At 43.8% G+C, this 16,743-nt stretch overlaps 1 protein-coding gene across 1 annotated transcript; it reads right to left on the bottom strand.

Annotated features, from left to right (window-relative positions):
• Nucleotides 1–3,374: 3,374 nt before the first annotated feature.
• On the bottom strand, nucleotides 3,375–3,779 carry TMEM100 (transmembrane protein 100; the record flags this gene model as incomplete). The annotated part of the gene is made up of 1 exon (XM_080629341.1): nucleotides 3,375–3,779. One exon carries the CDS (start codon nucleotides 3,777–3,779, stop codon nucleotides 3,375–3,377), a length of 405 nt encoding a protein of 134 aa, XP_080485467.1.
• Between the last annotated feature and the right edge of the window lie 12,964 nt (nucleotides 3,780–16,743).

The following is a 16,743-nucleotide window of genomic DNA, read 5'->3' on the forward strand; positions in this document are numbered from 1 at the left end:
CCTTCTAAAAAACATTTCAGATCTAACAAAATTACCAGTTTCTGGAAAAATGAAGGTGCCAAACCTGCCACCCTGTACTCATGTAACACCTCCCTCAGAACAATTTGGGGTTTAAGGGCTAAGAAGAAGGTATTGTTCCTATGTTGAAACCAGCACCAGGGGCACAGGGAGAGAGGATAGTAATGAAAAAGTCTGTAATATGTAGATGTGCTGGAATGAAAAACATAGACTATAAGACTTGTGTTGGATGTCATCATTGGTCATTCAGAAAAGATGCCACTGCTACTTAAGATTGTCCCAAAATCAATGCACACAAATCATGGTGGTGAAGTCCGTGGCCTGTTTCTAAGGCCTTGTGGCAATTCAGTGATGAAACGTGAAAGCATCTTCAACAGCATAAGGTCTCTGACTAAACTGTTCACAACTTCTGCCTTGCTCCTGCAGGACGCCAAGACCAAGTCCTGGGATTTTTCCCCATAAAGTTACTATTTTGCTTCTCTGAGTAAAGGACAAACAAGAGTGGATTCCTGCACAGACTTCACTCACTGACTGATACGGAGAGGCTTGTGCATGTATGTTGTACCACTGGGATAGAGCTGATGCTGCTGAGCTCAGCAGTTTGTGCTGTGGCAGCCCTGTATTACCTACAGGCCTCTCAACCTGTCTGCTAGCTGGTATTCTGGGACCATGCAGTAGCTGAAACTTTGCTTGCTAGGGCATCACACCTAGAGTCAGCACAATGCTGGCTGTCACTGCTTACATGCTGCTTAATGCCTAGATGCCCACACTTAGCAAGGCAGAGGGTGGTGCAGGCACTCTGCTGTGTCCTTGTATGTTCAGGGCAAATACAAAACAGAGTAAAGGGAAATCTCTAGCAGTATCAGAGCAACTCTGACTCATATATACTTTTCCTGAAAAAAAATGTACCACAAAACCCATTGCCTCTGTTCCACTGTGTTTGGCCTTTTGACTTGGAGCACAGCCTCACCTTGCACCTCTGCTTCCCTTCCTCACGCCGCATGCAAGCTCGCCTCTATCGCAGCAATGGCGAAGGGAGGACCCGCGTATGGGAAAGACTTCTGCAGAGGACAACAGACTGTGAATGATGAGGCTGAGCTGCTTCACGTGTGTAGTGGAAATCACTGCATCTCTACAGTCCCTGCAATTCTCTCCTTGGCAGCCTGCAAAATTCCACTGATAGAAAACAGAAACGGGGAGGGGGAAGAAAGAGTCAGAAAAACTATTGTGTTCCTAGGGGGGAGAGAAATAAATAGCCCTATTTAGCTTATCCAGCTTTGCTGATGTCAATCACTTTTCTCATTTTAAACAGGAAAGACACCACTTTAGTTCCACCTGTTCCATTATTTATCATGCTATGCATTTCCCATGAATTGTCACTCATGCAAAACCTGTACATCGTAAGAGGACACCCTAACATTTTTAATGACCTTAAGCAAAGTGATTGACATTAGACACCGGTGTCAGATGTTCTGGTGACGCAACATGTTCTCCTAGCAGCAGGAAAGCTTCCTGCCATGATTAAGTTAGGGCCATGGAAGTGCTAAAATGTGTTGTCAGCTTTCCTCTGATGCAAGTGATTTTATTATAGCGTCTGGTAACCACGGAGTGTGGCAACGCAAATACTGACTCCAAACATCCCCTCTCATACATATAGCTTGCTCTATTTAAAACATGAAGTGCACTGCACAAATCCAGGGATAGATTATGGATGTAACAAGCTTAGATCATGGAGGGGAAAGCAAAAGTTGGCACCTTAGCCAGGATGCCGAATGATTTCAGGAGGTGAAGCATACAGCTCTGGGATGACCTGCGGAAGGCATCCCCCTGGTTGGCAGAGATGCTCTGCAGTGGCATCACCACTGCTGTTGTGAATGCCAGAGGCACCAGAGGGCAAAGAGGGGGTACATTAATATCAGCCTCACTCACTGCAGCAGTGGAAACTAAAAAATCACATCCAGCCCTTTTGAGTGGGGAGAAATTAAGGACAAAAAAACAGAGAGGGGAAAAATAAAGAGGGCTCCATGCAGCCCCTCTGCCTTCTGATCCCCTCACACATGCTGGGGTGGAAGTCTGTGACTTGGCTCCGCACCACTTGTCCTTCAAGGTACAGATGAAGAAATAACATTCTGGTTTGCTTCAATTTGGGACCAGCCCCTCAATTACTCATTATCTGAAAAAAAGCTGGAAGACCTCTGGAACACAAGAGTTACAGAATCAAACATCTCAGACACACACAGGCGACGCCTGGCACCTGCTTTTCTAAAGATCCATAATCCCAAAGCTCATTCAGCAAACAGTTACTACACAGATGACTTTGCTTCCACAAGTACTTATTCATAGTTGTGTCTAAAAGTGACCATGCCAGTATGTGTCTGCAGAACTGACCATTATGGTTTTCCAGTAACAGAGTTGTTAATCAACCTGCAAGAGGAATGGGCCATCAAACTACAATCCACACTCTACAGAGATTTTGGGAGGAGATCAGCAGTACGTATGTTCACAGTTACTGTTCTACAAAAATAGAATCATAAAGCAGTCAAAGCTGAAGATATCTTGATAGCAAGAACAGATTTTCTAAAGGTCTAGCAGCACTGAATATTATTTTAATGAATTTACTTTTTACTTTAATAGCAAAATAATCCAAAGTGCTAAACCTGACCATTTTAATTTATAAAACCAAAAAAGTCTCATGTTTTAAGCTATAATCATACCCCGTTATTTAGGTTAGACAATATCATTATATATTTCTACCTATTTCTATTCAATAGTAGAACAAAATTAATATTAGTTGGTTTAAAAAAGGGGGAAAAGTACCACGGATATTGGGAGGGGAAAGTTACATAAAATATAAGAATCAGCTTATTGAGCAATCTGCAGTGTTTGGTTGTTATTGCTTTTTCTTTTTTGAGCTACAATTTAAGTCACAATCTGGCCATAAGCTTGTAGTCACCTCAAATGCTACGACTTCTCCCTTGGTCAAATGTCACAGTGTGTATTTTAAGGAGATTCTGGCATTTCAAGTCAGTTCAAATTATTCTTAGTTTTCACAAGTCCCTTTCCAACATGATCAGCATGTTGGAGAATGCAGTTGTGATCACGGAAGTCAGGATGATGCCGCTTTCTGTACAGGCAAAGTGGGTTTTCCTCCGTCTTCAAAAGAATCACTTCCAAATCTGCAGTAAGAAAAATATTAAGAGCACTTGCAGAGTTTCAAAGAGTATGTCTTAATCCATTCCATTTCCACTTCAGTTCATTTCCAAAGTTAAATTAAAACTTGCAATCTCTCCTATTGATAAATAGCCAAGTTGACTTACAAAGGTTCTGCCTTCTGTCCAGCCTTCTCCTGGTTGTCTTTAACCAAACAAGGTTCTCTGATTTGCCACTAGCGCTGTCTGGCTCTCCCGCCTCTTTGCTTTCTTGTTCTGCTGCCTGATTTTCCAGCACACTGCACTAGAAGCCAGCAAAAGGAGTCCTGATGACAAAAGGACTAATCCAAACACCGAGATGATCGATCCATGAGAATTAAAGCTGTATGCCACAGCAGTAACCACGATGCCAGCTATGAGGATAACCACCCCAAAGGGAATGGTACAGCGGTAACAGGAGAGTTCTGCTCCCCCTGTTGCTGCGGTCAGCTGGCACTCACTGACAAGAGGGATGGTGGTTATCACACAGTCATTGTTATTACACTTCTCCATGGTTACAGTACCAGGATGCTTTGGAGCACTCAGAATCTCTTTAATAGGTTCGTTTGTCATCTTGATTGCCCTGACTCCGTCAGTTCTTAGGCTAGAGCAGGCACTGCTGAGCACACGGTGCACTGTGGAGAGAAAAGCATGAGTTCAAGCAAGTGTTACTGTTGCATGACAAATGGGTGACAAGGGGTTATGGCCAAGCTTCCTTGTAACACTACTGATTGTGGAGGATCTGAATAAATTCTTATAGTAGTCATCAGCATGTGCTAGAAAGAACACAGACCAAGACAGACACCAACCTTAAGGTGCTGTGGGCTAAATCTTGCTTCAAGTCACATCCTAAAGTTAGTATTTCTGGATGCAGTTTAGATTTCAATGGCATTACATCTTCTGATGAGGAGGTGAAGTTAAAAGGCTGTTTTGGTTAAAAATTCTGCTCTTGCTCACACACTTTTTCATAGTGTTTCTTTAGAGCTACACCTCTACACACACATTATGCAGATTTGCTTCAATACACATCACAATAACATGGGCAAGAACTGGTCCAGTAAAACCCAAGACTTAATAGCGAACCACTTCTCAATGCAAGTGCTATTCAGTGAAAAATTCAAATGGTCATGACTAGTTATGGATGTGGGGGGAATGGAGATTAAAACAGTTCCCTGCACTCAGCAAACACCAGCAGAAAGCAAAAGTAATGGGTCCCTTTTAAGACACAGAATCACAGAATACAAGGTTGGAAGGGGCAACAAGGATCACCTGGTTCAACTTTTCTTGGCAAAGCATGACCTAGACTAGACTTCCCAGCACCCTGTCCAGCTGAATCTTAAAAGTGTCCAACATTGAGGTATTCATCACTTCCATGGGGAAATTACTCAAGTCCATGAAACCACATCCATGTTACTCCATGGGAGGGAAATTTAGTGTCATACTCACTCATTTTAGTGACAGTAGGTCACTTTCCTCCTGTTTCCACATTGTACACACACTTTCAGTCCTACAGAGAGCATGCACAATTAGATTCCATCTGCATTATGAGGCAAAACAGCTTTTGGCTCCCTGTGCCCAGTGCCTAACTGGAGTCCATCTGATCAAGGAAAGATGAGCCCATGACTCTCTGCTGCTATAGGCAGCCATGAACAGACCTCATAATTCCTGCTGGGAATGTGGTGGTATGGGGGTTAGTGAGCCTCTGACCATGCCAAGGCTACCATGGCTGTGTGCTCAGTGCACCCCACCACATACAACAGACTGGGACACCAGGGAAGCACTAGGTTTTCCTTCTGCATGTAGTGCACAGGACTCTCCCACCACTCTCTGGTAGAGGCTGTGTAGTTTTTGCTCTTATGAGCAGCATGATATGCAGCTCAGAGAAGAAGGAAGAGTGCTGGCAATGCAGTAATGCTTTTATCACTTTTATCACCTTCACATCTGTGACTAGGAAGTTAATTGCCAGATACTTGTATTCTCCTTTTCCTTTCCCACCACTCCACCCTTGTTGCTAAGATATATTCATCCATTGTGGAGAGCCCTTGGTTTTATATCTCAGTACCTCCTACAACTCTGTGTTTTCTGAGAAAGAGGATTTCTCTATTTTTAAACACACACACAAACAGGCTATACTGTAGTCAGAGAGTTTGTATTGGAGTTTCCTTGAACCCTACTGACAGAAAGAAAGTTCAGATCTGGTTTGACAAAGCTTTTGTTCTGCTGCCCTAAAGAAGAGTGCTCAGCTCAGTAGTGTTCCTTGCTGTACACAGCTGTCCTCAGGGCTCAATCCCACAATGGGTTCAGCAGCTACAAAACAGAGTAGGCTCCTAATGACAACACTGAGCACAGTGCAACCGAGCACACACACTGACAACACAGGAGACAATGGGCACTAACTGAAAACACAAGAAGGTTCTGTCTGAACATCAGGAAGCACTTTTTTACTGTGAGTGTGACTGAGCACTGGAACAGGTTGACCAGGGAGCTTTTGGGGTCTCCATCCTCAGAGATATTCAAAAGCCAGCTGAACAGATTTCTTTAGGTGACCTTGCTTGAGCAGGACACTGATGGACCAGATGATCTTCAGAGGACCCTTCCAGCCACAACCATTCCATGATTCTGTGTCTTGCTGTGAAGGTATCTGGTATCTCCAAGGGCAGGAACAGGATCTGATCAGTGCTTACTGGACAAAGCAAATAGATCTGTTCTCTGAGGTTCTGTTGCTTTGTTTTTCAAATTCTAATGCACAATTAAGCGCCTTTTAGATCAGAAAGAAAGAGTCCGGGAAAGCCATGGGGTTGCTCTAGAGCACCATTGATCTGTCCCTACATGGGCCTGAGCCTAAGTTCTGCATTCTCAATAATGTCTTACATGGCAGTGAGACTCACTGGTCCCACTATGTTGCTGTATCACTTACCCATTAAATGTCACAGAAGTTCAGCACAATGGGAGAATGTGCTCCCTAAATGTCACCTTCTTTTGATCTTACTAATTGAATAGGGCTAATCTTTGATATTTGATAGCCATATTCAGTTCGTTCAACATTTTATTATTAAATTTGAGAGAGGAAAAAAAATAACCATTTTCCATATAAAAGGTATTTCACATCCAAATACATTTTAATGACTATGCCAAAGTCTAAACACTAACAATCACAGAAATATGAAAAGTTCCCAATAACTTGAAAAGACTTTGGACTGGGGTCAGAGTGAACATGATTATCCTGAAAAAACTTTAACATTCAGTCAAAGTATATTTACTCCTTCCCCTAGAGTCCTTGTCCCTCTGCTTTAGATACATCTCCAACGAACTTTAATCTCTTAGATGTCTTGTACAGAGGTTTATGAAGAAAGAAGATGCATTTATACAGTCAAAACTAGCATTAATTTTGTAAAAAATCTTCTGAACTACCAAAATTAAATTAATGGCAAAATACCTTTTGGCTTCCGAGAAGCACATTTCTTGCCTGTAATAGGATGTAAGCAGACAGGCATTCATATAAAACAAATAAACAAACCCCTATTGAAAGACTCTAACTAAAATAAACAACAGAACCTATTTGAAGTGGGAGTAAAGGTATTCAGCCCTAGAAAATAGGGTACTAGATCCTCATTGCCAGCCAAATCACTTCTGACTTATGCCAACAGGTGACTTGGTTCAAGTTTCAGGGTAAGAAATTTAGGCAAAGATACCCGGCAGCACCAGCATCCTCTCACTAATCATACCACGAGTACTGCCTTACGGAGCTCTGGTGACTTGGAGGAAGAATGTGTTTCTCTGGCAATCTGTGGCTAACACCAGACAAAGGAGAGAGGAATGTTTTACCCACTAATAGATGCAAGTTGAAAAGCCATGAAATCCAGCAGCACACACACCTACCAGGCCCAGAAGAAATCCATCGGAACAAATCCCTTGGCTCAGTAAGCAGAGGAAGATGGCTTGAGATGTCTCGTATGTCAATTCAAGGGAGAGTCATGCAGCAGTTAAGTGTTGCTCCAGGCTTTGAAGTGTTCAGATGTTGCTGAACTGGAGGTGACAATATTCTAGCATGGAAGTTTCCTACAAGAAAAGTTGTTGGATATTTATCAGCTTCTTAAGAACAAAGCTCCTGCTGTATGCTGGCTCCTGCTGCTAACCGAATGGAAGCAGGGGATGTTCTCCCTCTGGCTCTCCTAGGGGTTTCTGCCTCTCTTCTGGCAGCAGCCGCACATTTCTGGCCCTATATAATTTTTCTTTGACGATGTGACATCTCAGTGATGAATGTCACAACCCAGGCAAGACCTCAGAAAGAGCTAGGTAGGACAAGATAATGCATGGGAATTTCTGTAGTCATAAATCTCATTTAACTTTTATTATTTTTATTTTTATTATTTTATCTATTGCTCACTTATGTGAATCACAACTTGGAGTACTTGGGGTTTTGCCTATTCTGTCTCCAGTTTCTCTGAGCAAATTACTTCATCTCCCTGTGCCTTGGTTTTCCCAGCTGTAAACTGGCAATAACAATAACAACATGCTTCCCACTAAAACCCCCTCTACTGTAACAAAACCTAATATAAACCCAAAAACTCATCTCAGAAGAACAGGCAAACTAATTGAGTCCAAGAACTCGCCGTAAAAAACATAAGTCCATTATATTTGCTATTGTTAATTTCTGTTATTTGGATTTTTAAGAACAAGGTTCATAACTCAAATAGGGACAAGGCAGACTCTGCGGCACAACAGTGATGGAAATTGTAATCAAGTGCAGAAACAGCTGGGAAGTCACCGAGCAGCTGGGTAAAACTCACGAAGCAGCAGAGATTTATGTTGCTAATCTTACTCAACATTCCCCTTCTGTATAGGCATGATTATGGAAGCTCATTTCCACACTGAATTTGGAGTCCTAGGTGGGGATGGGAATATATTCATGAGGATAAGTTTGTATAATGATAAACTTTAAGGGCTTCTTCTCCTTTTAAATTGCTTAGACCATGCTAACAGCTCACAAACATTTACAGGCACAAACTGCTGCTGCTCTTCAGCTGATCCTTGGGAAAAGCCTGTGACACAGCTGAAGTATAATTAGCCAGTTAATGAAGGCAGCTAGTAATAAAGGTCTCCTTGCTTATCTCCTTGACTACATTCTTGTCTCCATCAGCAACTAGTTTCATTTTTTGAAAAGTTTGGAGGGAAATGCAGGAAAAAAACCCACCTCAGATAAATAATCCAGGTTACAGCAGACCTCTGGAATAATCTTGCAACTTGCACACCTATTATAAGAATGGTTATGGTTGTTCAAAAGGCTCTTCCCAGCACATTTGCACCCCTCAGCCAGCATCATTCTTTGCAAAGATTAATCTCTCTGTCAGTCATTTCTCTGGATTTGATTTGACCACAGACACTTCAGGTCAGTTTTTAAATCAATGTCTCTACCAAACCCCTGACTGACAGACCGAATTTCTTCCCTCCTCCTTCCCTCCCTCACCATAAAGCCAAGAAGCAGGAATATAAGGAATCTCTACATTCAGCTTCCAAGATTTTAACTGGGAATCATTTCAATGTGGTGCTCTCAGGAGGCTTTCCACACGCTGACGTTCTCTGTGCGAGTGCAACGAGCCGGTATTTCTCACCTACCACAACTCTCTCCCCTTTCTTGCATTTACCCAGAAGCAGCGTGACACATTAAGTTTTCTCCTTTATCACAGACCTGAGGCTGTGCCTTGCATAATATCTCAGACACCCCTTTTTTTCTTATATAAATTCCAATAATTCATAATGCTTATGCTTCACACTTGGGTTTGTGTTAAAGTGACTATGGAAACCAGTATAAGGAGTCAGTCCTCCTACACTGAGCGGAGAGCCAGAGTTCATTCGGAATCCAGCAGCCTGTGGTAACCCTGAACACAATCCTGCAACTCTTCCCCATGTGAACGCTCCTGGAATCCCAGAACTAGGATTTGTACTTACAAGGCTCCAGGATCAGGCCCTGAACTACAGGGAGAAGAACACGTTACACTCGCGCGTGCCAGCTCTGAGCCTCGGGATGCCCTAAGTTCCCATCACCAAGATTTTGGATAAAATCACTACCAGGTCTGAGCTCTCACACCTTTTTGGGTTTCCAGACATACCTTGGGCAGGACGAAAACCAGATAGACCCCTGCACAAATAAACTCTTCCGTAACACACCACAGACACCGAGGCAAAGCATCCGCGTGTCGCGCCCGTCCGCGCACACCTATGCAAGCGAGAGGAGCGGGAAACGGGCAGGAAAGCTCAAAGCACGGCTCCGGCTGCCCGCACGGTGAGGCTTCCATTGTACCACCAGCCCCTGGGGCAAACCCTGCGCAGCGCAAGAGGGAACGGTGTGGGAACCGCCTCAGGATCGCGGGCGAGCGCACGCGTCCCTGCAGGGCCCAAGCAACCCCAGCGCGCCCCGCCGGCTCCGGGAACCAGGAGCTGCCGGGCAGCTGCGGGGCCGAAGCCCCGCGGGCACTCAGTGTGTGCGGGTCCTGCGCCTGCGAGCCCAGCCGAGCCCTGCTATGCTACGCCGAGCCGAGCTAAGCCGTGCTAGACCATGCTATGGTACAGTATGCCGAGCGGAGCCGTGCTAAACTGAGCTGTGCTAAATTCAACTGAGCTGAGCCATGCCAGACCATACTATAGTATACTGAGCTAAGCTAGACCATGCTGTAGTATAGTGAGCTGAGCCGTGCCTTACCTCCCGAGTGCCGGGCAGGACTGCGGCGAACACCAGCCCGGAGCAAGTATAAGAGGGGGATGCCGCCCGCTGCACAAGGGACTGTAAACAAAGTTCTTGTGAGAGCGAAACAATTGAGGGACCGGAGCAAACTCAGCGGCGGGAGCTGCGGCGGGCGGGGCTGCACTCACCGGGGAAGGTCCCGCTCCAGCCCTGAGGAAGGCTGGCCGGGGGCGGGCAGGCGGGGCTGGGCAGTCGCCCGCCTTGTCTTGCCTCGCCCTGCCCTCTCCGGCTCGGCGTTGCGCCGCCGTTCACATGCCCCGTTCGGATGCGCTCGGTGTCTGCTGCTTTGTTCAGTTCCGCACCGTGCGGGGCTCTTCTGCACCCTGCCAGGTGAAACACACGGCCGGGGGGTATCGTCCAGGCCTCTTTGCCCCCCTGCGCAGCACCATGGGGGGGAAGGGGGATGTGTGTGTGTGTCTGTCTGTCTGTTCCCCAAGTAGCAAGAAACCCTGGTCCGAGCAGACGACGGTTCGCTGTGGGTCCTGAGCATTTCGGGGCTGGATGACACCGCGGGGCACAGCCATCCCTACTGGAATCCGGATGAACTCCCAGCTTGTGCTTCACTTCTCAGGCATTACATGAGCGGGAGCATGGTTTTGGATTACATCCTTAGAGGATAAAGCTTTATGTATCATCTAGAAATATTTTAACTGGCTTTTCTATGCTTTATTCACTCATTTCAGTGGAACATTAAACTCTTCAGGGGGTTGGAGTGGAAGAGAATGGGTGTTATTTTTTACCATGGTTTCTGATCTTTCCCAACAGATTTTGCTTTTGAGGCTTGTAAAAGAACATGTTTGTATTGTGTGGTTAAGCTTACCCAAAGTTTATATTTAAAAGGCACTATTTTATCAATGATTGATAAAAGAGCAGTGCTCCAGATGTATTTAATCAGTCACTCTGTCTCTGAAAGCATGCATGTACTTTTGACTCCCTTTCCAGGGTGAAATCCTGGCCTCAAAGAAATGAATAGCAAAACTTCCATCAACCTCACAGGAGCCAGGATCTCACCCTGTGTATCATTAAGAACTCCCCAGTGATGGAGATCCTGCCAAGGATTCATCTCCTCCAGCTGAATCAGTCAGGAGGTTCTGGAAGAGCTCCACAGCTTTATACAATAAACTGGCATTCTCTTCCCCATTTGCAAGTGTTTCCTCCAGGCACATCGGCCTTTCAGTAGCAGTGACAAGCAACTGCATCTGAGGGCAGCTGTCCCCGGCAAGGAGCTCCTGGGCGATTAAGTCCAGGCCTTTTTCATACAGGTAGCAGTGCCAGGTAATCTCTTTATTAAACTTGCCAAGTTCCACCTCAAACCAACTGGTTTTCCTGCTCCTGCTAGAAAGCTATGAGCTTTATTCTGCTGATATCTAGGAACCTTAATCTTGTTTCTAGCTGCATAGATTCATACACAATGATACATTCAGCATTGGGCTGAAATAGATGATCTTTCTTTTGGCAATTAACCCTCTATTTTCCTAAGAGGTAGAAATCAGACTCTCTCAGGCTTACTTTTGATCATCATTTTTTCAGATGTGGCCTTGCCAGTATCCTGCATGGATGTAAAATATTTTCCTGTCCTACCAGAAATACTAACACTTCATATTTATCCTCTGATTGTTCAATATATCTGGATTTTTCTCCCGTATCAGTTCCATTTATCACTTTATATTAGAAATTCTTGCTGCTAGCACATATGTGCATGACCTGACTTTCACCCCATTCCCATTACATCAATTCCTCTCTAGTCTTTCCAGTGTAGTATTTGGTCCTGTGTTGACAGAGAATCTCCCTCCTATGCTTACACCATCAACAGTTCCCCTAGTACATTCTTACTTTTCCAGGCCAACTTTATTACTGAAAGTATTACATAAAATACTGAAAGTATTACATAAAATGACTCCCAATGCTGATTTTTGAGGAAGTAATCTGAAGTACACATAAACAAGCATCAAACTGGGCTTAGAATTCACGTGTTTCTGAACAAATAAATGCCCTAACAATAGGCTAGAAAGTCACACTCTCTTCTAGACCCCGTACAATTGTAACTCCTTGTGAAGCAGAAAAGCTGCTATTAGAAGCGGTGGGAATGATGCCTCCTTTCAGTGCTGTGAGAGCAGTGGGCTGTCCCTTACAAGGGGAGGTTTGTAGCTCTGAGACATAAAGAGGTCAAATACAACCACCCCTCTGGCCTTTTAAAACGGGGATAACAGACTACCTCTGCCTTTTAAGGCCTGCTGTGCTCGGAGCATGACTCTCCAAGGATATAAGGAAAGAAGTACCAAACATACCCGAAGCAGCATGTTTGGCACCTGTAGAAATGCAGTGCAAACAGCTGAGGAAACTTCAGGACTGAGCAACAGCTGCAGCGAGGGGTTACAGGTTCACAGTTTTGGACTGCCATGCTTAAATGCCTCATGGTTCCCCTTTAGGACCTGCCCTAAATGACAAAATCTGCTCCCTGTGGCTTTAACACAGCTGCTCTGAGGAGGTGCAGCCCCAGAGGGGACAATAAACAGAAGCCTGTGTCATTCTGGAACTCCTGCAGCCTATTGAGAGAGCTCAGTTTTACTCCTGAATCCAGCAGTGCTGTTGCTCTGCCTGCTAAGACACACTTGCAATACTTCATGGCTTCCTTTGAGTTCCTGACAGTCTCCTGGGCTGTTAGAGCACAGCAAACAGTGACTCATTAATCTGGCAAAGCACAACCTTTGTGGGCTCCCTATTCAATTAGCTTTTCTTGCCTTGTCCCTAACTCTCCACTGAATTTTCCTTTATTTCATTCCTAAGCCCACACACGGACACAACATGTCCATTGATTGCATTTACTGAAACTTTTAGAAAGCACTCTTTCAGCATGTTTAATATGTTGGAAATGGTCCTTACCATGTCCTGCTGTGCATGTGTTTCATGATGGGGAATGGAGTTCTTAGCAAAGCCAGTTAAACCAGAGAACATAAAACGTTGTAGCTCCCCTCTCATTAAACCAGTTTCCAGCACCAGGGAGTTCAGCCCTGTTGGCTGACAGCTGTGCAAACCACCCACCCAGTAATCAGGGTCATGAAATGGATGTGCTTATAATGATAGTGAGAAACCTCTTTGGTGACTAGGAATATGGAAAGGAATTTTCTTTGAACTCCATTAGATCCTACCCATACTTTGGTCAATTTCAACTATCCTGCTGTGCATTTGAACTTCATTATTGCCCTACTCGACTTTCACTTGATCTTCCTGCAGTGCTGAAGAAGACAGGACATCTGGAGCTGAAAACAATTATTCGTATCTCCTACTGCTTTCATAATTACATGAAGTTCACATTTGAAAAGCTGCATTCCTTATGCGGATGTGTGCTTTTCATTAACAGAGGGATGCGCCACACCACCAGAAGCCAAAGCCTGAAGCTAGCACAAGTCCATTACAGAACCTCTGAATCTTTAGCCAACTGGAATCTCTGAATCTCAGCTTTCTGGCTGAGCTAGGAGGAAGCCTGGTAACAAGGACAAGAAATGTAATTTCATGATAACAGTGGTTTTTCTTACAGGTTATTGCAGTAGAATCCATTGGATTCAGCTGAGATGGGTAGGAATGAGCTCTTCCCATGGCTCTGCAGAGGGCTTTTATTGGTTTCCCACCTGCACTGAGTACCCCAGGGAATTCACAGGGCACAAAGATGTGGAGTGAAATGAAGACAAAGAGTTGCAAAAGTGACTTGCTCAAGCTCACATAGTGGGTGACGTCAAGATGCTTTGTATGTTGCTTCTCTGCTCTGCCTGTGGGTATGGCACCCACTGTTCCCTCTTCTAAGGCTCACTCCAACGAATATGGATCATTTCAACCACTGTAATTGACTCTGGCAGTAGACAGAAAATGATGAGCTGTCAGCTACCCTACACAGGCCATCGGTTGGATAACTTCCTTTAAAACAAGGCTCTAGACAGCTTGGGAACACTGGTGAGAAGGGAAAGAATTATGGGGAAATCACCACTTGCCAGCGGTGTTCAGTGGCTGCTGATACACTGATATACAGGTCAGAAGAAGCCTTCACATTCTCTTAGCTGACATCTTGCATATCACAAAGCATTCCATTTTACATTCAGCCCAAGATCTGGACTCTGAAACCAAACTTCTCTGCTCCTCTGAAGTATATTTTGAAGAAAATTATCTAGTCAAGAGATGGAGATGTCATCTTACCAATACATTGAAATGTTACTGTTTAAAACCTATGGTTTATTTCTGGGGTTTTTTTGGTTTGGGGTTTTTTTTCCTAATTCCTTTATGTTAATTTTAACTCTTTGGCCTTTACCATGTCAAATGAGTCTTTTTTTGTCCTACTCCACTACAATGCTTGGAACTAAATTTGTATCTAACATACTGCATGTAGCTACATACACAGTCTTTCTCCTGCAGAACAGATGATTTCTCATGGAATTAGCAGTAAATTACGTGTCTGATCTACAGAGGAATTAAGAAAAAGAAGAAAGCATTACTGCAGTAAGCCCAGTTCTCAGTGTTCCCACAAAAGACAGCTTTCCATCCATATCATCTGCATTAGCATCACATGCTAAGGGAAATGCTTAGAAATAGTTGTACATCCACGTAAACAAGTTAGGAAAGGAGAGGGTGTGGTAGTGACAACCATTTGCCAAATCAAGTCAAAATATAAACAGCCTTGCTTATCTTCTGAATGACTCATTTTAGGTCATGCAGATGATTTGATAGTGCAACCCTTCTTTCCTACAGGGAAGTTGTAAAGTTGCCCCTTTCCTCAAGGCCAGGTAGATGGGTTGCACCTCACAATCTCCAGTTTATTTGCACTGTGAGGGAATGTCTAAAAGGTGTAAATCAAAAGTAAATATGGCCAAATGAAGAGATGGGTCCTAACACCAGGAGTCCAGCGTATTAAAGATACATAATATTGAGTAGTAGCAGACAGGAAAACAGCAGAACTCCAGTTATTCTCTGAATCCTCTTCTGTTTGAGTGGAGCTCTGTTGAAACTAGATAATACAGATAGAGTCATAGTTTGGGGTTAAATTCAACTCTGTGAAGAAGGCCATTGCAAGCTAGTGTTTAATGGCCACTTAAAACCTCTTCTGACAGCTCAAACAGTGCATGTCTTGTGCTACTTTGCACTCTGAGTGCCCCTTCCTGCCTATATACTTAGGCAGGAATAGAAAATATATAGAATATATTTTTATATAAAATATATTCAATACATGTCTCAGTGTGTCAGATAGGCTAGATTTTCTACATGTTCTTTATGTGTTGGAAAAACAGATTTCCCTTTGACTCCCACAGCAGAGGAGAATATAGACTGCCTTGCACAAGCATGGCTATACTGCGAGATGCTATTGTTACTTTTCAGCTTCCTGGATGAAGAATTTGCTTCTTGCAAGCTGCAAAAGTCATGAAACAATTTATAAGAAAGGCTTTTACATAATGCAATCAAGCAAACAACAGTAGCATAAGATTATAATTGGTTTGGCTGTGTATAATAGAAATATGAAAGTGCATACTGCATAAATGTCAGGACTATTCAGCACTTTTGCAAAATTTTTGGAATACACTGAGTGAAATGGAATGACAATAGTATATAAATATCTGCATAGCAGTAGAATCCATCAAAATCCCACATCTTGAGTTCATCTTCAAGAATTTCTCAAAGTGCACCAGTGCCACACAGAGACAGACGCAGGAAAACACAATATAGCTGGTAGCACTTTCACATATGGATACCCATATCCAAAGCAAACACCGAAAGTCATCTGAGGCCTGGAAACTTTAACATAGTATGTTGCTGGTTTCATTTCTGGCCACATACGATTTTCAGATGGCAGAGTTGTCCTATTCACTGCTTTGATGCCACAGCATAGAATTCAGTGGATTACTCAGAGCTGATTTCAGAAAGGGTAGAAGTAATACAGATTATTTCCATTCTAAAAAACAGGTGGGCAATTTAGGTGCACTAATCCCATGGACAGCCCAGATCAGCAAGTTTCCTTGAGGTATCATTTCCCACTGAAAGCAGCAGCAGATGAATACCTAAGAAATATTAAGTATGCAGGTCAAGTCCTGGGCACTTTTGAAACTCCCCCGCATTGCCCTAGAATAGTAACCCTCTGTTTTCATTCAGCTAGTATTTAGGTCCTGATCCATGTGTGGGACTGGATCGTGCTGTAGCTAGGCTGCCTTTGGTAGCTGTGCTCAAGCTTGGGTTCGTGTTCCCAGAACCAGCTGCCTTGAAGCAGTTGCTATCCCCCTGTCTGTTGGGGCAGAGCTCTAGGACATTGGTCTCTGCTGTGTCTGAACTCCCCCCAGACTACAGCCCACTAGCCAATAGTGCAGATATTAAAGGGTTTGGGTTCAAAGTTTAGCTTCCGTCCCTAAGCTAAGGTCTTATGACATACAAGTGATAAATAATAACACTTACGTAAACATACATGAAAATAGAAAATAAAGTCTCCTTTCAGAACTGTTTGTGCTTTCTTAGTATTCACCACTCCTTCTTTACCAAGAAAAAAGGCACATAGTAATGTCCTTTTTGAAAGCTTTGGTCCCTAGAGTAGCCTTGAGAGATAAATCTCTTTTTCCATGAGAGTGTTAGGGGAAGGAGGGAGTGGCCAGGCAGCTGTAGCCAATGTACAACTCTGATGCCATGTGGACAACAATATAATTCCAAAGAGCTACTGTAAAACAAAAAACAATGTTGAGCTATGATCACTTCAGTCCTTTTGCACAAGTAAAGCTCCTTAAGAGGTCATGTAATCTCACAGGCACACGTCCTCGCTGCATGTGAAAC

This window comes from Psittacula echo, assembly GCF_963264785.1.
Source record: "Psittacula echo genome assembly, chromosome: 14".
Classification (NCBI taxonomy): Eukaryota; Metazoa; Chordata; class Aves; order Psittaciformes; family Psittacidae; genus Psittacula; species Psittacula echo.